This window comes from Anopheles nili, chromosome 3, assembly GCF_943737925.1.
Source record: "Anopheles nili chromosome 3, idAnoNiliSN_F5_01, whole genome shotgun sequence".
NCBI classification, from domain to species: Eukaryota; Metazoa; Arthropoda; class Insecta; order Diptera; family Culicidae; genus Anopheles; species Anopheles nili.
Genome location: NC_071292.1, coordinates 69,734,602 through 69,760,752, shown reverse-complemented (window position 1 = coordinate 69,760,752; position 26,151 = coordinate 69,734,602). Strand labels below are relative to the sequence as shown.

Here is a 26,151-nt window from a genome sequence, read left to right as displayed (position 1 = left end):
TTGTTGAACTTGCATACGTATACACGCGAGAGTAACATTTTGTATTAGATGAAATGACCATATTAGAAGAATCTTTTCTTTCCAAGGGGTACAAACCGACAATTCTGTGACTTCTCCAATCACCTTACTATGAGCAAGCAGTCTTTGGATGTATTTGGGAAGCTTGAAGCGTATGCATATGTTTTCCACGACTTTCCCATTTTCTACAACCCTTCTCAGGTACGATCGAGTGGCTGCAGGGTCTTCAATGACCTACTGCTCACTAGTAGCCCTTAGCATGTCCATATCCGTGGTGCTCCGGTACCTGATACTGATAGTGGTGCAGGTGCTGGTGCGGCACGTGCTCATCCTTCTGGTGATGGTGGTGCTGGTGCTCTTCTTTTGGTTCTTCGTGAGCCGGGGCCACGTGGTGCGCTTCCTTCTTAGGCACGTGCGCATGTTCGATCTTTTTGACGACTGCGTTAAATCCATGATGCGGATCGGCAGTGTACTCGACCAACCGGGAACTACCATCAGCATCCAGAATTGTGTAGGCACCCTTCACAACATCTCCATCGCGTTCCTCCCAGTGCGTCTTGTGATCGCCAGTATGTGGGTCCTTTACGCCGTATTCGAACTTGTAGTTGATCGGTGCGTAATAGTCGACGATGTGATCATGCGCCTCGTGATGATGCTCCATCGGAGTCGCCGGTGCTTTCGGTTCGTCTTCCGCGACGTTGTGGAAGATCTTTCGGACTGAGTTCTTGGAGCCAGTGTATCCATGATCGGTTGGAACGTAGACGGCTGAAGCAGCAGCAACAACCAGTACAAGGCTGCAAACGACCTGACAATTGGAATAAAAGGACACGATGCAAGTTAGAATACATTCTACACAGAATCCTTCAGCTAACACTCACTCGAAACATCTTCATGGTTTGCTTCCAAAAGCTAAACTTTCACAAGAACACTTGCTCACTCGGCGTACTCGTTGGAGGCTGTCTATTGTTCGATCGCAATCGATTGAATGGTACCAAGTGCTCCACTTGAACCACTTTATATACGACGATCTCTTTAAAAGGGTGAAAATAGCTGGAGAAAGAGTGCTCGTAAAAGTGCGCCATCGGTGGTGCCCGCTCTAGCTAATCGTAAGTAATCTCCTTTTGCGAGTTTCCCGATCGTACCCGGGCCGGCAGACGCGTTACATAAAAACAAAAACCGAAAAGCAACCACGATCCCGTGTACCCCGCCTGGCAGGTTGTGCACGAAAGGCTGCCTCTTGGCTTTCGGCGGTAGTTACAGTAATTTAATTAGCGCTCTGTTACAATCGATTTGTGACGCGGAACCGATGTGACCGGGCGCAAAGAAAGCTTGGCTCACAATTGAACCACCGGGAGGCCAGACTCCCTCAACAGGAGAGGTTGTTTCTTTCTATTTTAAATCATTTCTTCGTTCCCCTGCCAGCTGATCGGATGAGATCGTGATGAAAATCAGGCGTGAGAAATGAACGCCACAACCAAGTGCTGGGTGGAGCGGAGTTTGCATGTGTTTCTGGGTTTTTTTAATCGACCCCCGCGATAAGTTAATCGACAGATGAATCGATAGTCTGGCTGGATCGTGACGAAGAGCAAGGTGCTTACGGGTTGAAACTGAATCCAAATTGCTGCCGGGTGTCAGTGTGTGTTGAGTTCCGCCTTTCATGTGAGGCTGCGAGTACTGCTCAGTTGCACTGATTAAATAGATTTTTTTTATGTTGCAGCATATAATATTGTTTAACAAAATGAACAAATATATATGTACATGTAAGTCTCACATGTTAATGAAGTTGACAGCGATAATCTTTCTATTTGACATTGCCATCGAAAAACAGATCCTTAAACACGATATAAACCGCAAAATGTTGCACACTTTTTGTATGTGACATATCACGCAATCTTTATTACACGACTTACCATACAATCTTCGTAGATATTTTAACCACAATTGTTCATATATTTCAAAAACGCCTTTTTCTTCTATTTTTCTCTTAGCAAATTATTACTTTGGAATTAACATTGCTTTTCTCTTGGAAATGCAGTTAATAATACAAACAACTAAGCATGGTAACATCAACCGCGACTACGCGTACATTAATTTTCTTTTAAATATCAAAATTAAACACTGTAAAAGAGATGGGTGTAAAGCAAGCATAACAGCCACCAATAAAGGAAAAAAAATGATCTTCATAATTGAATGTTTTGTTCATTGACAGAAACACTTGTACCGAGGCTTGTTTCGCTCAACCTCCCAAAACTGGCCCCTCTAAATTGAATAATCGACCAAGCCGGCTCTTTCCTCCCACTACGACTTTCCTTTCGATCCCGTTAATAGACGAAATCATAACCCACCACCACCATAAGAGGCTTAACACGGATTTACTCCTAATTAGTCATCGCCTACCACCGAGCACGTGCCCGTGCATTATGGCTACTCGGCGTGATCGTTTAATCCGTACCGATCGCTTCCCGGCGGCAATAACAGCTCAACCGGCCTGTTTCACTTTCCGATGAAGTAATTGACATTTTATGGCACGCTCCTTTTCGCTCTCGCAACCATACGGCTAAAGCTTTCGTTTAGTTTCACGTGCCGAGTCTCCCAAGCCCTGCAAGATTTTCAACGCAAATAAGTGAAAATCCCACGCCAAATCATTCCACGACCAGCACTGACGGGTGGTAAGTGTGCAGATCGCCCAGCAGCAGCCTCGTTGCACCAGCTGCTAATCACACCCTCACGCACCCACGGCAGACCGGCGGCTCATTCGGTAAGAAGATCGCGCTTGCGTACGAATCCGCACCAAATTTGCAACCTTTAAGGAAGAGAAGCCATTGGAGCAAGCAAGCGATTCGCGCAGCCGTTTGTGTAATCGATCCATGCCATTTCCCTGCCGATACTACCATTGGGAGTTGATCTACTCCCGCCGTAGAGTAGCCATTGGACGAGAGCTCATCTCTTAAACCAGTGCTGTCTCAATTGAAGCCGGTGGCTATTACACGAGCAGTCGCAAACGGGCTCCATCCCCATCAACGATCATTCGTCTTAAATGATCGATAACAATGCTCGATGAGGGTGAAGATGCATCGCGATAGCAAAAGGGAGTGGCTTGTTACGCCGGAATAAAAAGGGAAACCGATTCGAGGCTTAGTCGCTCGATACCGCTCGGATGTTTCACTTGTTTCAAATGGGGTTCGGCTTAGATCGAACGATTCATCATAGGCATTATAGCAGAGGGGCGGATTTATGCCATCAATCAATACGGATTTATATCAACGAAATCATTTATCGGCTGATCAAATTGAAGGTTAGTTTGCTTAGTTTCTGCAGGAATAATTTGTAGAAAACATAATTATTTTAATGGTTGATCCTGCTTTTTACATAAATGAGCTTTTTGGGAATCCAAAAACTGCACAATGAAACCTGTCTGAATATTTCTGCATCCACCTGCTACTACGTTTAACGAGGAACAGCTTCAAATAGTTCAATTTCCACACCAATTTGCAAACCAACCGAGAAAACCGTGGATGATTAATCCATCGCCTTAAAAAAAACCATAACACTACTCTTGCACTCCCTTTTTCATGCAAATCAAACAGCTTTAGTAAGCGGTATCTCACAGAGTAGAGTTATGGTAGCACCCACCTAAAAGACGGACCGCGAAGAGAGATATTCCAACCCAGTGCTTGCTCAACGTTCGTCGGCCTGTCGGAGCCATGTGCCCTACAGAAACTGCTCCAATTTTGGCATTTCGACGCCGAGAGAACAATAATTGTGTACACCTTCGGCGTCTGGCCGTAGGGTGGAAGATACCGATTGTCTGCTGTCTGACGTACCAGCCCCAGCAAACCCTTAGACCACGCACCTCGAAGAGGGGTTCGCGCGTCATTTCTCAGTAGAGCTCGCATGTCGGCATCGACGTCCACAGACACAATGCACATGTACGCAAACGTTCACAGCAAGTGATCGGCGTATGGGATGAACGGTGGGGCTGCGAAGAATTGCCAATTTTCCGGACCCGATCTCGAAGGAGGGACCTAACGTGCAATGTAAGTAAATTCGGTGAGGAAAACACAAAAACAAATGATTCTCACGCAAAACGCAACACACGTGCTGTACGCAAGTTGTGTGTTTATCTAGGGTTCCCCGGTGTTGGACACCTCGATGGGGAGGTATCTGTTTGCACCTGTTCAAGAACAGTATATATAGCTAAGGCTAGAGCTTTGAAGAACACAGTATCAGTTGAACAGCGTTCAAGCGTAGCTAGGTTTCAGCTATTCTGAGTAGATCACAGTGAGCAAATTCTCGACAAACATTATAGACAAAATGAATACATTTAAGGTAACGGAAACGAGATCCTTCGAACAGTGTATCTGTGATAATTCATTCATAAGCTAACGGACTACTCTCATCATTTGTAGGTGGCTTCAGTGATGCTAATGATGGTGGCAGTAGGAAATGCGTATATTACGGGCAATGGATATAACATCGTCACCAAACATTCCTCGCAATACTTCGACAATGGCGTCGGAACAGGTGGTAACTCGATCGAGTCCTACCATCCATCAGGCATCGGTTCTGGTTACAGTGAGGCCGGTATTATTGGCTACCAGTCGGCACAGGCGTACCCGGAGAACGGCTACGATTACAGCGATCACTACGCATACCCCAAGTACAAATACAATTACGGTGTACAGGATGCGCACACCGGCGATCACAAGAGCCAGTGGGAAATCCGCGACGGTGACGTCGTCAAAGGAGGTTACACGTTGTATGACGCCGACGGCACAAAACGTGTGGTCGAGTACACCGCTGACAAGCACCACGGATTCAACGCTGTCGTGAAGAAGATCGGCCACGCCAGTCACCCTCAGGTGTACAAGACGGAACATGGCATTTCTGGAGGAGGCTATGACGAAGCGGAAGGCTACAGCTATAGCAACATCAATCAGCATCTGTGAAGAGCGATGTAACCCTCGATCTTTATTTATTTCCCACCTATATTTCGCTCCAATCGCTTTTTGTACAATATTTCTGCTCGAATGGTGCTCGATTATCCAAACGCTTCATATAACGCCTGAATGTATGCATGGTGTAAATCTGTACGAAAATATAACAGTTTTCTCTCCTACACTCGATCACTGTATCTATGCGAGAACAATGCAATCGATCGGTTAGAGATCGAGGTGCATAAATCAATCTCATTCTAGCTAAAACAATACTGTTCAGGCTAGAGTAAATTTACATTACCTAAAAGCTAATTTGGCACGAGTCGTTCATGCGCAACCGGTCAAGGTTTTGGCGCCTGTATCATCTTTGAAACGTAAATCAACGTTACTCGATGGTTATTTTGGTGAGATTTATTCACTCATTCACTGAAAAACACGTAGTCACAAACGACTTGCAGCCACGCTTATCATAAAATCACCCAGCTGATTAAGCAATTGAACCTGCTCGTCCAGCTTCAATCCTCTCTTGTTGTAGAAGGAAAGACAACGATCGACTTTGCCGCTGACCAGCATTACACTCACATCACTGCCCTTTAAATCATTGAACCTTTGAAAGCTGGTGCCATGGCGGAAAACTGGTTCCATCCCTGCGGGCCCTACTCGAGCCGGTTTGTTGCGGAGAAGTTTTCCATTTCCCTCGCGTCCCAGCATCACTGCTAGTTACGCGCTCACGGGGTGAACCGGCTCTTGATTGACTGTTTTCCCTTTTCGCTTGTATGACCTGCAAGGAATGAAGGGAATTTGGCCCAGACCTAAGCTCTGCTACGATAACATTGGAAGAAAAATCCATTTTTCCGACAAACGATATCAGTGGGCGGGTTCGTCGCTGCCGTGGTCGTTGAAGTCTTTTGTCATGATTTGGGTAGCACTCGAGCAAGTTACATAGTTTACTATAATTTGAGTGTGTTTTTATAGCATTTTCAACTAGAGTCGAAAACAATCGCATCCTTGATTCCTGCTGTAACCTAATTAAGGAAAACAAATTAAAACGCAACGCAAAATGCTCTACCGAGATATCTGACATGTTCGCACAAAGACGACATTTTTCTGCTGCGTAGTAAGCAATTAACTGCTCCATTGGACTTTCATCATGGTACGTTTTTTACCGTGCTGCCCTGCATTTGCTAATGTCCACACAATCATCATTAAAGCGAACCAAACAACCGATATTTCAAGCGATCGTTTAAAACTGCCAACTGGTACACAAAAGTAATGAGCGTGCGGGGTCGATTTAGCTCTCGCGGTACGCGGTAAAATGTTGCACCCGCCACAGAAAGGGAAATTCATCCCGCTGATCGATATAGCGGCTTTAATCGGCGCTGACGGAAACGGCACCGAGCCCCAGCCAGTTCTGGGAAAGTGCCCGTCGGGTCGGGTGGGAAAAATGGCGAACCCGAACGGGCGAACCGGTTTTCCACTTTCCATTTCCATCCGTGTATTTCACTCGGGCGTTGGAGCAAGATCAAGGCAACGACGACAGCTCCTTTCGAGGCCTTTGAGGACGTTGATTAAAGAGTTCGAGGTGTGGGTGAGAAGTTCAACCAAACAGGACCTTTTGCATGGCATATCGAATTAAAGGAAGTTTACCTCGCTAACTACATTTCGTGCCTATTCGATCCTTTTGCATCCCCCTCCCTCTCGCTCGCACGTAATGGTTTCGAATCTGTTTCCTTCGAACCGATTGCCCGTCGCCGTCAAACGTGCTCAGGCGTGATGTCACTAACGGGTTGCCCACTGGGGCCGCCCCTTAGACAGCATGATTCGAACCGAAGCGCGTTCGTCCATCGCACCGGGAGAAAGGCTTTTACCGGGCCGTTCGGTGAAAACTCCGCTCTTGATCTTCGCTCCAGCAAACGGAGCCAGCTTGGGGCGACCGATCGACGGCGCGATTCAAACGTGGTTCGCCAATCCACCAACGCGCCCGATCGCGTATATAAACGCGCAAAGAAGATGCACACCGCTTGACTGGTGGAAAGACCTTCAAACGGTGCGGACGGCCGGTAGTGTGAAAAACCAGCACTCAACATTAAACAGTGTGCGCGTGCTAAAGGACATTCGATGTGCATCGAGTGACACCGTGCTGAAACGCTAATTCATCTATCCGTTTGAGTGTGTGAGTGGGCCAGAGTGTAGCAGGTGGTTTTCCATTGTTCTTAAACCCGACCCCAACTAGCTTTGTGCACGCGCATGCGTCAAAAGGAGAGACTAAGTGCAGTGTGACGAATCAACTAAAGCAACAACAAACACTTCCTACGTTGCGTACAGTTCGGTTTTGACAAAAGCATGTTGCTGTTCAAGGTGAGTAAGACGAGCCAGTTGGTGCATCAACCCAATCCGCTCTGTAGCCCACGGATTTAATGTGCACCATGTGCGATATGTGCGTTTGCAGACGTTTGATTCACCCACCGTTGCCCCGAACCAAATCTAACACATTTGCCTGCTGCCAGCTGCCATTTGTGCTGGTGGTTGCTGCAACGACTGCGCCGCAGGTGCCGCCAGAGCGTGTGTGTCCACACAGTGGGCCCACTGTTCAGGTGGAAGGGCTGCAATTTTTGCACCTCGTTTCATGCTAAATGTGATTTTAATCTTGCATTCGTCAAACGCGGCCACATTCGCCTGTGGTCGTCGTCGTCGTCGTCGCCATTGCCGATGGGGTTTTTTTCTTGCTGGGTGGTTTAGAATTTGCTCGAGCAAGCAGAACTACTCGACGCTCACACACAAACGCACGCGCGCTCACCTGTCGGATATGAGGAGCAATAAACCACTTTCGTTCGGCCCCGGGGAAGCACGCCAGCGTGAACGCGGCGAGAGGCTGGTGCGATATATCGAACACCTCATGGCAAAACGGAGCTACCCCGGTGTGGAAGCTGTAATTATTTCCACGCCCCGAGCGCCCCAGAATGTTGATAACCGCGGTTGCAAGCGTTTGAGAAATCGCTATCTTTCCATGCTAAAGAACTGCCACCTGAGTTGCCGCCCTCTCGTACGTTTCTCGAGCGTGGTTTTGCAGCATTCGATTCAACCCAGGTCACCCGGTTGTCCTTTTTAAAGTAGCCCGCAACGCTTCGGAGTGTATAATCGTTGAAACAAACAAAAACCACGCTTCACAAGCTTTTCCGCTCGCCACACAAAAGCTCGCCTTTTTCCTTGCGAACGAACCCAGAGGTTATGCCGTTGTATGCAATTGCGTGCATTTATCACTCAATCGTACACCTAATCATGGCGATTATTCCGATTGACAGTGGTTCAATCGGTGGCTCGATCGGGTTCCACACGGGCAATTCGATTCGGTTTCGATTGCAGGAAAAAGAAACAAGCCCCCAGCAGCCGTTCGAGGCGGTACGCTGTTCTCGTGCGTGCAGGTCGTTGAATTGCGCCAACCATACGTTTCAGGGTGCCTATTAGTGTTGATTAGAAATACATAAAATTTAATCATCACCCTAATGGAGCGAAATTGAATGCTTCGTCGCATTACGATTGATTACCATACTGGCATCCGGATCCAGCTGCGGCGAGCTCCAAGAACGTTTGATGATGTCGACGGCCATTGCACTTTCGATTTCCGCGAGCCACGGTAGAAGAATGCGGCGAATCATTTTCTCGAAATGCACTCCAAACTTATGTCATCCACTCCGTTATCGTACCATTCTTCGAAACAAACGGTGGTCCACAAATTGCCCACAGTTCGCATTGTTTGTCTGTTCGCACCGTGGACAAACGCTTCCGTGATCTGCGAGATTGGATCCATCGATGCGCCGCGATTGCAAGTTACACAATCCGTGGCCAATGGAAATGCTATGGAAAACCTGACTTGTGCAAACAAAACACAACCCATCCCCACCATTGGGAGTCCATTTCCGGGTGCAGTACTGGATTGCACCAACTCTCGAAGGGGTTAGGATGCATTCAGGCAGGATTGAAGGTTTGATGGGATGTCGAAACATGTTCCGTTACAGATCCGGTTCCAGTGGGATCGCGACCGTCCGAAGAACGAGCGCAAATGCAGATGTTTGAGATGCTAATCGAAATCCGTAAATGCTGTCAACCGGTTGTTCGGACCCTAGTCATGTCCGACATGACACGCTTCGGTGGGTTTAGTGGCATCGTTAAACATCGAGGAATATCCATTCGATAAAAAAGTACGTGAGGATGCTAATTTTGTACAAAGATAGACATGGGAAAAAGTGATATAGGGTTTTATATTGATTATGAAAGTATGAAAATACCACGTACTATCAACTGGCAAGTTCAAATGAACTTAATGCCAATAGTTTAAATATAAATTTAAATTTAATGCAAAATATCAAAAACACATCAACATGAACTTTATTAAAGCAACATTTGAAAGGTGTGAAGCCACGCCAATATATTTTGATTGTATTGACTTTTTTAATTAAAAGCCCCAATCCACAATCGCTTCAAGTCAGTTTAAATAACAATAAAATACTTCCTATCCTTCGCGATCTTTCCTTTCCGCAAAACCAAACGCTTCCAACTGATCGATAATCGTCTTCGACGATGCCTTCCCGGTTGCAATTAATTCACCCATTCCCTACACAAACAGCTCATTTATCTTTTCCGTTTGCTGTCTCCACGAGCGAAGGCTTTCTGTCCCACGGCCGGAAAACGATCGTCTCAGCCGGAACTGACCTACCGCAAAACGATCCACGCCTTGTCGCGCTTTACGCCTGCCAAGCCAGACCACATGTTGCTTAAAGTGCCTTTCGCTGCATCGGTCGTCGTCGTGTCGTGTATAAAGTCGTTTGCATTTCTCCCAACAAACCACCCGTACAATGTTGCTGTGGTGCATTTGAATGCACCGACGATCGCAGATGCAGCATTGCAATGGACGGCGCCGGTTCCGTTCCGTTTCGTTTTATGTTTTCCCAAGCGCCGGCTGCCGGTTTCGGTTCCTCCCGGCGGCACGGAAGTTTCACTTTCGATTGGGAATTATTCAACAATTGCATATGCACCCGATGGTGGGTTGGCCCGACCGACTGGCTAAACCGGAGCGCCCAAAACTAACGGCGTGCGTTGCGTTCGAAGGGCGGGAGGCAAACTCGTTTCCTTGACGGACGTTTTGCGTATGCAACGAACGGATTGGAAAGCGGTGCCATAAAACAGGCATCCGGGCGGGCTGGACCGGGAATTAGACGCCTTCTGCTCAACCGGTTAAGTTTGCCTGAAGCCGGGTGATTGTTTGCAAAACCGCACGCAAGGCGAGATGGCTTATCGGCGTGGACGGCCCAAACCCATCCGGGCCCGATTGTCACCTGCGGGCGTGCCGGAAACGCTTCCTGTCCATCTGCCAGCACAATGACGGAACGCGATGGAGCTGTTGCATAATTGAGACACAATCTTACGCAACCCAATTTACGCCGACGTGAGAGAAGCATTTCGCGAGCAGGATCTGAGGGAAAGCTTTGGCCATAAATTCACGCCAATCAATTAAATAACCATTTTCAGAGGAGCCTTTCTAGCTGGGTTTTTGGGAGAATTTCACATAGATTTTACAACGGCTTCCATTTGATTATATTTCGCACATCGGCCATCTATTGAACGTATCCAATTAAATCATAGGTTTATGATTCAATTTGTAGCTCCTCTAACTTTCAAAATTATTTAAAATTTCCTTTAAATTTATTTGTTACTCGAAAAGAGGGTAAAACAATAATCAAAGATCAATTTACTATTTCAATCTATTAAACTATTTTAAATTACAAGCAGTAGCAGGTACGGTTCACCAATATATTATGTTCAAGATTTTTTTTTTAAATTATAATATGTAACTTAATTCTTATCAAATTGATTTGATTGAATTATTCCTTCTGCCATCTTTTTGTAAATGAAATGTGTGATAATGCAAATAAGGTTAATGAAATGTCATACTTGATCATAAAATACATTCGAAACAGTTTATCACGATTGCAACCAACAGTTTTGTCCACCAAAACAGCGTCAAACGTCTGTACGACCGTTTCACACTCTAAAGCCTGATTTTCTGATTACATTTGGCCACATCACTACATCAGCTACCCTTCGGCGACGTTCACACTTGCTTTTGAGCTATTTAACCGCGACGCCGCAAGGTCTCAATATCGGGCGTTGGAAAAAAATCAAACCGACTGGCACGCTCTCCAGCGCCATTCTCCAACGCACCCAAAGACCGAATTCCATCTTCGGCCTTCCAAATTGTCCGAGCGCAACCACGGTACGGGACCGACCATGTTTAGCCATAACCAGGCCCAACCGTACCGGGCCAAATTTGAAATCGATTCCGCCACCGGGGACGAGCGTTGTTGCACTTTTCCTGCAGGCCGTTGCGTTCCAAACACACGCACACGTAACATAGATACACAGTTTATCAAACTGTCACCGGTTGGTTTGATTGTTGCAGGGCCTCCTTTTGTCGCCAAGGGCCACTTCGGCGCTGCAGTGGCCCGTTCTTCGTTCGAGAACGTCAACGCTGCCGAATTGAAGATTTATTAACAACCTTTTACGATGGCAGCGTGCCACCTCGGGCTGGGTCAAATTAATAACGCCCCAAAGACAGCAATAGGGTGCGTTTTGCGACCCCACCCTGGCAAAGGGCCGCGTGGTGCAAGCAAATTTAGTTTTTAATTGGCTGGGAAACGGCCCGGGGGGCTAATAAATCATCAATGAAATTTCTTTCAAGCCAACAGCGGGACTGTAAGTGGCCGCGAAAACGCCGGTGAGATCGAGCGTTGGATGGTAATTGTCAAAAGCTCGTCTGTATTCTGATTGATTGAAGCAAAGTTATCTACACTTAAACTCTACGCTTAAATGATATTTTAATGACTTTTGCTATCAACTTCAAGGGTTATTTTTTTTTTATAAACCAATATTCATAAGAATCTTAATTTGTTAAGATTCTTTTTCTAGATAATGGATCATTCATAAAACAAACAAAATAATATTACACGCTATTTTCTGTTTCTGGATAGAATAAAAAGCCTTAACACGTTTATTCTGGTATTGTTATCTATACTGTATGTAGAACGCTATCCACAGTTGCATTAAGTCAATCACTTTAAAATCACCATCAACAATCGCTATGGACGTCAATGTGTTTCTAAGTGTTCAAATCACGTGCGAACGCAACCTTTATCGATTGAAGAGAAATCTACTCTCATTAAACCTATTTAAGCTATTGACACCATTTGCCGTAATAAACCTTCCACTATATCTTGCATCTCTGTCATCTCCAGCATTTTCTAATGGCGATCATCGCCACGACTGGCTTCGGATTGGTATCCTCCTATAAGGACTCGCTGCACGCCTACGCGCCCGAATACGTAAGTACCACTCGCTCTGTTACCAATTGCTTTCGACCTTGCCCTGTTGAGCGAATATTAGCGTAAATCACACCTTCGTTGAGACCAAACATTTGTTGAATCAGCGGTGGAATAATTAGCACCGATCTCATGTGCGATCTCATTAGCCTCGGCAAGTTTTCTACGAGATCGGACCCATAAATTCGGTTACTTTATGACGAAACGCGCCAGCAAAAATGTCACCAACGAGGTCAAGTGTGCCATAAAACTGCGATCAACTTGGTGCGTACTTAGCGAATCTCGAGTGCGTGTATGTAAAATGGCAAAAATATCCGAAATCCGTTCTGAGCCTCCCCAACGATCTCGTTTATCGAAAGCAGCGAACGTGAAGCAGATGGAAATGGAAAACAAGCTTATCTACATTAAGCAATAATGATCGCCCATCAACACCGACACACCTCCATGCTGGCCGCAATCGCCGAAAGCACTCGATCAGCTTACGCAACACGCAAATGCACCAAATCATAACGCATGATTGGAACCGAAAATTCACCATACGGCAGCCGCCCGATCACTTCTCCGAAGCGTTTTACTGTCGTTCACGTTTCGATTGCACAATTGCCGTTCCTAATTAATCCTGGCCTATCGTAATGGCATGCATCTGGAACTCGGCGTGGAAACAGCTGAAAAATAAGTCACCCTCGGATGCCCTCGGTTGCACCGGGGTTGTACGCACCCTAAGATGCAAATCTCACCCCCAGCACCCTGGCTTCGGCGCTCTTTCCGGACTAGCGTATAGTGCACTAATGGACTATCTCCCTCTCACACTCATTCTTTGTCTCTTTTGAGCTCTCCTTCGCACTCGCTTGTGCAACCCATCGAAAGCTGGCGGAATTATCGTACCCCCCAAAAGCCTCCTTGAATCGAGATGGCGCCCCGATCGGACGTTCTTAAAATAGACTAATTTGCACAAAAAACTAGCTCAACATCGCGCGGACCACATTTGCATGGCGTACTCGGCTACTTTCGGGCAATTCTTGGGCAGCAGACGCATTAACATGCCGCGGCACGCCATAAACAAACATTAGAGCCAACACAGCTGTGAAATAAATCAATCGAAGGAGAAGGCTCACGACTGGCTGTCAAAACGTGGCCGACGCGAGGACATCTGTAGAAAGAGCCAGTCCAACCGGGTGGTAAATTATTCGCAAATAGAACCGATTTATAATGCTACGATGGGAGGTTGGCTTCAGTATTGGGTGAATTCCGCCCGTCACGGTGGAATTGCACGCTGGCTGCACGAAATATTTCACTGCGAACCCGCGATCACGGAGTTTTCACGGCCAATGCAGCAGTAAATCGAGGGCAGGGCAACGTCAAAAACCCTATAACTCTAGCAGACACATATGAAAAATGGATTTCTGGGTTGGTTAATATTTCTTTAAGTTTCTCCTGAATTTTCAAACACTGCAAGGATGATCTTTGTGATGCCAACAGTCTGTTTCGTGATCTATGCAGTTTGCTTATTTCATGTTCTAAGTATAGGAATCTTTATTTTATCTTTTTTTTCCTTTACCTTTTTTTATTTTACTCTTTTTTGTGAGAAATTATCCATAATTGAATTCGTTAATTTTTCTCACAAAATTCATGCAGCTTATGAATAATAAACTGTTGAATAACGTTACTCATTTCGTAAGAGCATTTCAAATTATCATGCCACGCCTCTTGGCGTTGAAATCAAAAGGAGTATATCGAGCTGATAATTTAATTATATTATTATCATCAATTGGCTCAATAAGATTAAAATTAAACTCAGTTTTCCTTTCGTTCCTCACCAAAAGCTATGTATCTCGCCTCATCATAGAGTTATATCCTATTCAGTATCAGTTTCAAACGCACTCGTATTTTAAACAGAGCGAAACAGATTCAAAAATAAATCAACACGGCTAGATTAGCTTATTAGACACAACGATCGCAAGGAAATGTCATGTAAAGCACGCGATTTCAGCCCACGTTTTTCCCGCAGAAAATGTAACGCAAGTGGCACGAGCCCCTCTGTATCTCCGTGCCTTCTCCCGTACCACAACGTGCCTTTTCGAAGCCCTACCGGTCATGCAATCGTGCGTATCAAATAAACCTTTTATTATACATTAGATTTAACATATTTTTCTAATTAAAAAATTATCATAAACTTCTCACCGACGACTCGCGGGCGCAACTTTGTAGCGCATGCCGCTGCGATTGTGAAGGGGTGCTGCACCCATCGCCTGGGGAGTGAGAAAAAAATGGGCGGTCAAGCGGTGGAGAATTAAATTAGACCACCTCGGTGATGCTGGTGGTCGCGAATTTCACGCGTATCTCATTTAAATGCATTCCGGCGTGTTTTGCACGTGATAAATTATGCGCATTTATGCCACCACCATCCTGGCTTCGATCGTGCGAGATCTTTTCACGCTCGCGCATAGGTCTCTCGATCAGCACGTCGAGCGAACACTGGCATCATACTCAGGACGACCGTTCTGCTCCTATAGCTTTCAAACGGGGTTGATTGAAAGATAATTTCCATACACCAAGGAATCATGCTTTTTTTTGTCTCTTCTCTTCAATTTCAGGCTCATCCGGCCTACTCCTTCAGCTATGGCGTCAAGGATCTGCACAGCGGGGACGTCAAATCGCAGTGGGAAACGCGCGACGATGGCATCGTCAAGGGTCACTACAGCGTCGTCGAGCCGGATGGATCAATCCGCGAGGTGGACTACACGGCCGATTCGAAGACGGGCTTCAACGCTGTCGTGAAAACACACGGTCCAAATGCACATCCAGTGCGGGACCACGATCATCACGAATTACAGCACCACTACTACGACGAGCACCACTCGCAATCAAAGATCAACCACTTCAGCAAGGGCCAGGATCATCTGATCCTCAGCTCAGACCTTCCTCAACGCGAGAAGGACATTGCGGAGATCAGCGAGAAAAAACGACCGATCCCATCGATCCTGGAGCTGAAGCCACACGTCAATCTCGAGAAGCCATTGGTTGCGTACAAGCACTACGAGCCGCCGAAGACGATCTTCAAGCACTATTCGTATGACGAACTGAAGCCGCATCACGTCACGGTGGAGACGGAATATGGTGGCCACAAGCAGTACGAACAGTCCGCAGAATTCTTCTCTGAATCAGTTGATACCGACAAGGATCCGTTCAAGCCAAGCATCCGTATTGAGGAAGTTAAAGCACCTGACCTATCTAAGCTGAAGCCGATCTCACCGGATGTCGACTTCTCACAGCTCTCCGAAAGTGACCTCGGCCCGTACTACACCAAGGACAGCTTCAGACCGTTTGCACAGTACGCAAACCATGTGTCGCACCCAGTCACGCTGCAGAAGGCGAAGGTACACGCCATCCAAGTGGACAGCAAGCCGAAGAAGAACCTGCTGAAGCCGCTCACCACACCCGGGCTGAAGAACTTCGCCTCACCGTCGGTGTACAAGTTCTCAGCTCGTGGTCCAGCACGACCCGACTACTCGAGCTACTTCAAGGCGAAGGCAAGCCGCCAAGCCCGCACTGGACCGGTGTTGTTCCATCCGGATGAGCAGAAGCGAGCCTCGCAACGGATGGTGCAGTCGATGTTGTCTCGTCAACCTACCGCGCGCCATCTGCCGGTGTACGCGAGAAACTACGCCTAAATGCAGCGAGCCTCGGCCGGACTCGTACGGTGCAATAGCCACTTGAACCATGCGCCGTTCTGTTCGACCTGTGGCGTGTCGCAGGTTAAAGGACCAGGATGCAAGCGCAGGTTAAAGGTTTCCTTAGAATGCTAAGCATGGTATCTATTTAATAAATGTAATGTAATAGAGTGTAACAGAGAACGCGTGCGGATTGATGTACCACAAGGAAGACGATGCATTTGAACATTTGATTTGTCAAATTTTTCAGCTTTTTATAGGATTTGAGAAACTTTATTTCATCTTAAATGTGTTTCACAACACTTCTAAATTCTGACAATCACTATGCCGGGACATCAGGGTGTTTAAAATAAAAATGTTCACGCAAACGAGTCACAAACAACCCGTGCCCTCAAGGACGAATGTGTGATTAGAACATTCGAGCTACAGCTTTAATCAACCCAGTCACGGAGGATTATTAAAGTCATCTCCCAACCAATCACGCCTAATAAACCCGCAAAACTAACTTTTCCATCGCAAGTGAAAGTGTAATTGCACCCAGGGATAAACACGCGTTAGTTCCGCAGGTAGGTCCAAGTGACCACACTCATCAATTAGTTCGCGTCGTGCAAACAACTCCACCAACTCAAGGAAGCTTTAACGCGGTAATTCGCGTTCTCCTAATCATGCATAATAATGCTGGTCCGGTCTTCGTCAGAGATATTGCACCTGGTAGAGCTTTTATGGCCACCGGCTTGGAACGAGGCCTACAATAACCATTAACCGTGACACCAACGCGTCGGTAGAATTGTATCCGGAATCACGCCCGCTTCAACATCCGGTTGGTGACGTAAGAAGGGCGAACTGAACTGAGTCGTGTGCCTGAAGAATCATTGCGGTGTGTCATGCCCACCTCATAGCTGTTGGAATGTTATTCGTTCTTACGAGATCGCCTGATCGGTTCGATCGGAGGCGCAACCTTCGATTCGACGGAGTGGAGTGCTAACGTGATGGCAAACGGGCACCTTCTGGGACAACCTTATAATTAACACGCTACATGCCAACACCCTGGGGGACACCCAGGGACGGATTCTAACTCCAGTTGCCGATGAGATCGCTCTGAGGTTGGGGGCGATGTTTTTTTTTCTAATGTTTCTAATCATACACAAACTCACCCTGGCCTCAGCCCGCACTGCGACATAAATCATCGACGTTATTGGTCCAGATTCGTGGACGGATTCGTGCGCCAGATTCGACATATTTTTTCATCCACTTTTGCGCCATTTGTCTCCACTTCGACAACTCTCCTACTTGCATTAAACGCTACTTGACAGCGCACCCATCGCGCCCAGGGTTAAGTGACGAGTTATCGCGGTGGTGGCGACGATCGAGGATTCGTAAACGCAATAATAATCCAGCCCATGGTGGGCCGCCTGGCGCCAGGCTAATCCAACGATGGCGTCCAACGATTTTTTTATCTGCTCGCTGGCTCCGTTCTACTGCTGTTCGTTCACATTTTTGCCTTTTATTCGACTCGTTCCCCACGGTCAACTACGGTGGGTTGTGGCCATGGGGTCACCGAAAACTGGACCTCCTCCTCACGGTGAACATATGAAACAGCACGTCAGCACGGATTGGTTTGCACGGTTATTGACTCAATTTAAACAGCCAAGATACGCGCCTCAATCGCGCCAAATCACGCCGAAAAAAAGCACCCCAAAACCATCCAAGTAGCCCACTCTCCGGGTGCGTAAGGTCGTCTCGCCTTCCGAGCATGCGAATGCAACGCGCAACCGAGCGTGCAATCTGGGCCGACGGAGGATAATGCATTCGGTGACCCCCGGATGACTTCATGGTTGGGTATTTGGATGGCTGTCTGGGATGGCGATTAAATTTCACTTTCGCTTCGTTCGGCTCCGTTCTGTCGGCTGGTTACCGGTTTCTGCTTCACGCCATGTTCCAGGATCTACCACAAGGACACCCTCACAAGACGGGAACGTGCCGATGACTCGTAATGATTCTTAATTCCAAGAACGGAGTTCCAAGAACGAATGACCGCTAAAAAGGGGCGTTACAAAGCAAACGCGCCAAAATAGGGAACCAGGATAAAGAACGTTCGCCAGAAGCCGATATCGTGGGGTGTTGGTGTGAAGTCACCGAGCGGGAAAACGTGACTCAGCCAAGGTGACACGAGACCGGCGGCGCGATTATTCATGCACCAGTTTCTGGACTTCCTTGAGGTCGCTGGATCTCCTACCAGCCAGCTATTGTAGGTGGTAGTGACGCGGTGACCGCAAGTACCCCGGCTGTACTCGCTGCCGGTCGAAAACGTTGGTCCCGCCAAGGTCTTTGCCAGGCGTACCGTACCATACGACGTTGGGACTTTGTGTTTGCCAGTTATGCTCTCCGAGAAAGAAGGAAACCCACATAAAACCCGACCATCGTTAGTGGCGGTAGTGTCGCCGAAAACTGACAACACAATGTCAAAGAACTAGCGAGGCTATGCGACCACCTCGACCCCATGGAAGGAAAGGCACCGACAGCAGACAACCTTGCACCGGGATAAGTCCGCAAGGCAACTGTTTGGAGTGGTTTTTTTTATTCGTTCCCCTATTCGTGTTATGTGAATGTTACAAAGCGAGCGCTCTGGAATGGATGGATCACGTGAAAACTGACATGGTAGAGCGCGTAATCAAACGATAGCCAAATCGATCATGCATTCAACACCTCTTGTCTTCATTTTAGTTTCCTATAAAAGAGACAGTTTCCTGAGACAACGAACCTCATTTTTATGCCACAAAACACCTTATCGCTTACCCCAGCACCGTGTGCTTACTAACACTAAGTGTCAGTTTGACAATTGCCACGATAAACAGCATCAGGTATACTTCAAATAAAAATGGCCCGTTTCAGGCCAGCTTCATTACCACCACCATCCCTAACGACACGGCACCGCAGTTTGTCAACAAGTTTATCTTTCTCGCCATCATCAGGGCCGCCAATTCGCGATCATTTGGATTTGTCAGCAACAAAGTAAGGGTTGATGAGGGGACCAATTTTTTGTTTGTTGCTCTAACTCGTGCGCTTACCTCTTTTTGTTGATTTCTTTGGTCGCAAACGGCCAACCTCGACCCGGGGCAAAAACTTACCGCGGTCTTACGCGTCTGAGACACGGTAAGTACCGGTTAGTGTCAGATGATTTACGGCCCCACCGTGGCTAAAGTGGCGGTCGAAGGAAATTTTCTCCTTCTTTAGTGTCCTTTTTTTGCGGCACCTTTCTTCAGTCCCCACCTCCCTTCTTCCAAATCGCACAAATAGATTAAATCGATCGGAAAAATTATGTTACCTTCAACGGACAGGCTCCGCCGGCTCAGCTCGGGTGACGAAAAAAAGAATGAAGAATTTTCTCAATCCCCGTCGATGGTATCATTAGGTTTGGTTTTATTTTACAAAATTAAACTTCCAATCGGCTCAGAGACCACAGAGGGCAGCTGCAAGGTCCACGCCAAAGGATCAATGAAGGGTTTTCCCTCTCGTTTGCTGAACCCCATCAGGCCCGTGTGGTCCCTTCGCACGATCCGTCTTCCCGCGAATAGCGGACAGCCCAGACAAGCCGGTACCAGCCGGCAACCTTTCACCGTGTCACTCAGCCCTGCGCTAGACTCTGCCACACCGTGAGGCCCCGGTGCGCACGGTCAAGACTTGATTTGACATGTTTCTGTCATGAAAATTGCTACCCCAGCGATAGGGCAACCCGGTCGCCTGAAGCATGCACCGAGATCCGCGAACGCGCGATCGCGGCAAGCATCAAAGCACTTCGGCGACTTGGTGCACCCGCCGGCAACTCAGTCTCAGTACACTGGCAGCCTTGGGTGTCCAGGACCTGCCCGGTCAGAGCATCCGTCACCCGAAGGCGGCCATACTGACGGTTGGCGCAACAACCACACACGGGCCAGCGGTTGGTTGACAGACGCAGGATGCAACTTTTGTTGCAGAACAAAATTCCAGTCACGCCCGGGTTCCAGAACACGCCGGCATGCACGCGAATTTGCCACAATTGGGTGAGGAATTCGCGAGTTCACTGGCGTTGGCGCGCGTTGGCTCGTGCCATGGTAAACCACGACACCGACACCGAAGTAATATCAATGAAGCAATTAAAAGAAAATTTAAATCAGATTAGTCGCACGGGAAGGCGCTCGGAGTCATCAGGGTTGGTGGTCAGGGTGTTGCACGCGTCTTCGGCTGAGCCCGTATGTAGGGTGTGTGTGGCAATTGAAAAACCCTTGCGACCGGATCCGCCAAGGGCCTCGTTTGCCGTAACATTCTAGCAGCCAATTAATAATTTATCAACAGCCAATGCGTACCGGGGACCGGGTTTACGAACGGTAACGATCGTCACCGACGTTGGCCATGTGACGAAATTCTTTCTTCAGCTCGCTATCTCGCTCTCTCTCTCACCGTAAAGTGACTCTCTATCTATCTCTCCTTTGCCCAAGATCAGAAACACCAAGAATCGATGACCAAACGACCTACGGTCCAGAGCATCGGTGCAGAGAATTCGAAAGATCTCGTCAATTACTACTGCTGTAAAATCAGACAGCGGGCTCGGAGCGATCGGCGTGAAGGAGCCTACAAGGCGCAAGACCTGCAGCAGCAGCAACAGCAGTAGTTGCCGTGGTGCCACCGACTGGATACACTCGCTGCCACCCGGTTCGCCAACCTGTTCGCGTTCATTACGGCCCATAATTTGATATCGTCCACAAACGGAAACGTCAAAAGGTGACATTACCGACCGTTGGATTCCGCCAATGACATGTACGGTATTCATTAAACGGAATCTGCAGCCGTTGCTAATTGATTTACACAACCGTGCGCCACAGGAGGGTTCGGCAGGATGGCAATGCGGGTGCTTCGTCTCGAAGGAGCCTGCCTGCCTAAGGGTGATTTTGAAATGCACCTCTTTTCGAACGCATCGAACTTTGTTAACGACGTTTAAAGGACCTGCTGTGGGTTCGCGATCGGATTGAGATAAATTTATGTTTGGATAAAGTCTATAACGAAATAGTTGCTAAGCCATGTTCAAATCTTCCATTTCTGGAGTATTTCATGGGTAAAAATTTCGCTATTTTACATCATCAACCCTGTTCTAGTGCAACCATACTAAATGTCCTTCAATAAACAAACTAATATTACTAATAGTTGTAATTTAGTTTTCCATCCAATCATTTACCATTGCCGATACGATCGCATCCTATTTCGCCCAATCTCCGTTGCGAATAAAACCCCGATCAACGTCGACTCAATAAACACCCTCCAATAAACCCTTAACACCGATCGGTTTGGAGATAAAGCGTGCACCTCCCAAATCACCGCCGTTTAGCCATAAGTATAGTGTTCTTCTACCAGACCGACGGTGACGCTGCGCTTAACTAAGCATTTTAGTGCAACGTCCAAATTACAGTTTTCACTCGCGCGTTCAACACTTCAGCTCTCGTTCAGCGCTCAACTTTGTAGGCTGAGGTTTTTTTTAATATTTTTATGCTTTTTTTGCCCTCTGCCGTTGTTTTATGCCACAAGAAGGTTAGGATACGAACCGGAGCGGCGTTGGCGTTGCCGCCTCACCCGGCCCGGTTCGAACCGATCCGCCCTAACCAATCATTATCCGGTGATCTAAATTGATTTGTTACAATTACAGACGGCATAGCGGCTGGTTACATGTGTAGGGTATTAGCCTGATAACGATCGTGCCACACTGCGGTAATGTTTGCTGTTCTATTTATTCATAGCGTCGTGCGTGACTCCACCTCTACCTGGCGGCGCTATTCTACTTTGCTTCACGTGTTCGTCCGCACAGACTCCAGCCGCGTGCGCTCTAGCGCCAATCGACGGCAAAGGATCGAATGGAAGCGAAGCCTCGAAGAAGCGGAGAAGGAGAAGAAAAAAATAAACGCCGTTTCGTCCATGGTGGATGTCGAACGAACCAGTTGATGGTGGTAGCGCATGAAACCGAGCGTTACTTTTACCAACTCGCCCAGTTGAGCGGGATACTTTATTCAAGCCTCGGGGAGGACAAACTCTACCCCCGATAGGCCCGATCGAAAAGCCCAACCGAGCCGACTCTCATCGTTTTCTTCTGATTTTTCGAGATCTTTATCTCGGGACTTTAATTGCAGAGGCGAACAAACAGCTTATCCTGTGCGTGTGTGAGATCATGCGCCACCCTTGGTGCCTCGATGGGTCGCGATCTTCGCACCCATCCGTCGCAACACCGGCAGACTCCGACAGACCGCGCATGGTGCATGGTATTATTATCATATTCATACCTGATTCGAATTGATCGGTGCCGCAATCGTTGGGAAATGTGTCGATACGGTGTAATTATATCACGAGTGGTGCGCTAGTTGGCTTTGCTCTGCTCGCGTTACACACCAACCGGGAAACCTTCTGTAAGTGCCCGTTCGAGCTGACTGGAGTCATAGAAATTGAAATTAAATCCCTAAAAAAAGTGGCGTGCCTATTCGGGAGCATGCGTGCCACACGCCATCTGCCCAGCTAAAGCCTACCCAGGGACGTGATCCTGGCGCGTGGTCAGGACCTTGTCAGTTCGCCTCGACGCAGGCTGCTACTTAGAGGCATGATTTATAGCACGCCCATGATCGGTGACAGGATCACTAAATCCCATTGAAGCTGCAAACACTTTGCGTGGAGTGCTTTCAGATACAATCAGCAATAATCGGGCAGTTGCGTGTGGAGCCAGCAAGGTAGAAGGTGGGCGTTCTTGATGCTTCCATAAGTTTTAGCCTAAAATATGTCCTGTAGATTGGATCTCATTTTATCATAAGCTTTTCCCTGTGAAAATAAGATCTCCATAGCAAACCAAAAAAATAAATGTTCTAGTTTATATTTGAACAGCTTTATTGAATTAATAATGATTGGTCAATCAAAAAGCGAGAAAGAATGTAAAACGATTTGAATAAATCCGGTCCGGTTCTATTAGGATCTAGTATGTGTGCAACGCTACAGTAAGCCTCACAAACCAGAGTGACCCACATGCACGCAATTACAGCCAGCTAGGCAGCAGATTAATTTGCCAAAGCATCATCAAGGCAACAATGTGAATTTTCCAGTCCATAACGTTTAATAATCCGACCGCGACGACTGGCTGTCCGTCACCGGTTGCCGGGGCTAAATGGAAATTCCACCAACTGATCAACCGCCCGGCTGATAAGCCGACGCCGTCCGACAGCTGTTATCGCACATTCCGCCAGGAGTTCGACTCAGCGAGCTCGGTGCCACTAGAACGCTAGTTGCTAAACTTGTTCCGAAAGCTGCCAGCATGCGTTTTTTTTTTGCTCCCCGCGTGCGCTAACGATCTGACACCGATTTTAGCCGATCGTGAAACACATTTATGCTATTTAAATTTATCTCCTCTCTAATAAAGCATGACAGTGGCAGCCGGCAGCCCCGGTTGGACCCGCGGAATGGCCAGCCCCAAGTGCAAATACTCGAGTGCGCCCCGAAGGAAGCCCGAAGCGCCTCAGCTTTGATTTTCTCGCCAACCCACCCCACGGCCGTTGACATTTTTCGCACTTATAATCCAGTGCGGGTCGAGCGTAGGCTCTAGCTTGGCTGCACACGGTCGCTGCAGTCTCACTGGCGACGTTGACCCAGCTTTCCCTCGGACCTGCCCAACTCGACATCGTCGTCGTTTGTTCAGTCCGTCTAATCCCTTGAGCTGGAGCTACAGCCGCCACTTTCGAACGCGATCGTGATTGAACGCGAGCGCACTCTTCCAAGGGCCTGTTGGTGGGCTTATTTGGAAAGGCTGCGAAGGTACCGATCGCGAGGGAGTGGCCACGATGTAGTGACACTTGTGCCGGCGGAGGTTGCCTTTGATAAGCTGCTTCGCTTTGTGGTGATATTTTGCGTTAACGAAGGGAAATCCCGAGCAGGAATGATTCACTTAGTTTCCATGGTCGAACAGTCCGCGAGAGACATGAAGCTAACTTTAGAATGAGGCGAACCAATTTGTTCGCCGTGTAATTAGAGTTTAAAAACTTTTTTTTGGCCTCACCAGGTTCAGAGATGATGTGGTAAACTTTGCAGATATATTAGGCATATATTAAAAATACTTTTTATATTTACTCTCAACAATCTTCTACGCAGAAGAAACTCCACGTAAACACGACCAAAAGCACGATCGATTCCTTCGACAGGTCAGAATGTCACCTGCTTAAGCGTGGCAAGCATCCACGATCACGCAGAATTGCAAATTCACCCTTGTGAACTGCCAAATCGACACCTCAAGTAGCCAAAATTATTGACAACCTAGCAAAACATTGCCCCACCGTTGGGACCATTAATCAAACGATCAATTATGTCCGCCACGTGTCAAAAAATTAACCAATTCACAACCCACCAGGGTGGCCGCGGTAGTCGAACGTCAAAACAAACAGTGCGCATTCGTGCACCGGGTCAAGAGAGAATTATGATGGTTCGTTTAAGGGTAGCAAAGGGTGAGCCAAGGGTGAGCCGATAACCGAGACGGTCGAATGATACGCAAAATGCATTCGACCGCGCAAGGCGTTGCAACCGGCCTTGTTGGGAGAAAGAAGGCCCCGTTGTCAGTAATGTGATAAAGTGCCTCGTAGACAGACAGCTAAGTGCCATTTCATGCAAATTCATCGCATCCACCGGCATGAGTAATGGGCGCTGATAATCGGCGGCCCAGTTGAGGTCGTACGTGGTGGAGTGCGTGCCAGGCGGGGCAGAAGGATGCAGTAGAATTGAAGTGATTTGTACAACAAACGACTGACGACAAATTGGTCTCTGCTAATGATCCTGGGTCGTAGATCGATGGAGGAGGTTGATCAGCAGCACTCGAGCAAACGATCTGCTGGAAGCTAATTATGTATATTAGAAATGGAAAAAACCAATAAAGACCCTATTGAGAACATTATATATTTGTTTTACTTTAAAACACTCAAATTAGAACGTCATAAACCAAATATTGCATTTAAACCACTCTGTGATACGACTTCTCTTGGATGTGCATCCAATTGATATATTAAATAGGATCCTTATTGAAAAATGCTTTATTTTAGATATACTGTGGTGTTGATTGTCAGGAACCTACTCTTATAGTCTGATATATCTTATAGTCTGATTAACAAAAATTGTATCCAATTAACTTCAAGTCAAACTGCTAGAATATCTTCAAACTGCTCATGATACTGGGCTTTATCCACCATCGACGCTTACATAACCCTTCGATTGGGGTACCCTTCCAGCATTTTGGGCCAACGAACACACCCCTCTACACCTCCTCTCCCAGCCCTCATACCTCAGCCTCAACCCCTGCACCGGTTCACCCGATGGCCACCGATTTCGATCGCAAAACCGCAAAACAGAACCAACCCGCCCGATCTAATCATTCAGCGTCGCAGCCTGGCGTCGGGCCATTATTATTGTGAAAGGGACCGACCGTTCCAGTTTCGAAGGGTAGCCAGATAACGATCGGCCGCTAAGAATGTGCACCATGGGAACCATCGATCGCGCGCGATCGCGTTGGTCCGGTTCTGCCCGCCGATGCTGCAGCACGCGTTCCGTTTCGCACGTACCAACACGACGAATCGGTGTACCATAGATACGATACTCTCGAATAGCCTCACGGACGCTTATCGTTGGAGGCGCTCGATCAGTCGGGATGAAGACAACTGGCGTCTCCCGTGACCAACGTGCGTACTAATTCGCGTGAGCGATCGCACGAGCGCAATCAACCGACAACGGTCAGAAAGAAATAGGTCCAGCAACGTGCCAATCGGTGGAAGTATTTCGGCTAGGCCCGAGGGCAAACAAGGGCAATTATTTGCATGAAAAAATATCCATCCGTTCCATAAAGGGAGCCTGCATTTTGGCAAAAGGCTTTTATCGGTGACACTCCGGGCTGAACGAGCGAATCGGTTACGGGTGGTCGCGCAAAATGGTGCGTGAAATTTGCATCACACGAGTTCGCAGCGAGCCGGAGATTGCCATTTAGGTAGTGTTGTTGCGGGAAAAAAAATATTTCCATCGTTCCCAAAGAAGGATCAATCGAAGTGTGCAAACACGCGGCAGGGACAGTCTTTTGATGCCTTTCCGAACGCTCGATAATGGGCTGTAAAGTGTGACAAA

The 26,151-nt window shown here is 47.5% G+C and overlaps 3 protein-coding genes across 3 annotated transcripts; 2 read left to right on the top strand and 1 right to left on the bottom strand.

Moving 5' to 3' along the window:
• Positions 1 to 262: 262 nt before the first annotated feature.
• LOC128724955 (cuticle protein 21-like) lies at positions 263 to 911 on the bottom strand. The gene is made up of 2 exons (XM_053818677.1): positions 897 to 911; positions 263 to 823 (listed from the first exon to the last, which is right to left on the bottom strand). The coding sequence occupies exons 1-2, from the start codon at positions 909 to 911 to the stop codon at positions 263 to 265; spliced, it is 576 nt and encodes a 191-aa protein (XP_053674652.1).
• A 3,073-nt stretch (positions 912 to 3,984) lies between these two features.
• Positions 3,985 to 4,967, top strand: LOC128727049 (cuticle protein 7-like). The gene is made up of 2 exons (XM_053820910.1): positions 3,985 to 3,999; positions 4,428 to 4,967. The coding sequence occupies exons 1-2, from the start codon at positions 3,985 to 3,987 to the stop codon at positions 4,965 to 4,967; spliced, it is 555 nt and encodes a 184-aa protein (XP_053676885.1).
• Positions 4,968 to 12,235: 7,268 nt separating this feature from the next.
• Positions 12,236 to 15,999, top strand: LOC128727048 (uncharacterized; the record flags this gene model as incomplete). Its single annotated transcript, XM_053820909.1, has 2 exons — positions 12,236 to 12,331; positions 14,923 to 15,999. Coding segments are annotated over 2 exons (1,173 nt in total), but the record flags the coding sequence as incomplete, so codon positions are not given.
• Positions 16,000 to 26,151: the final 10,152 nt, after the last annotated feature.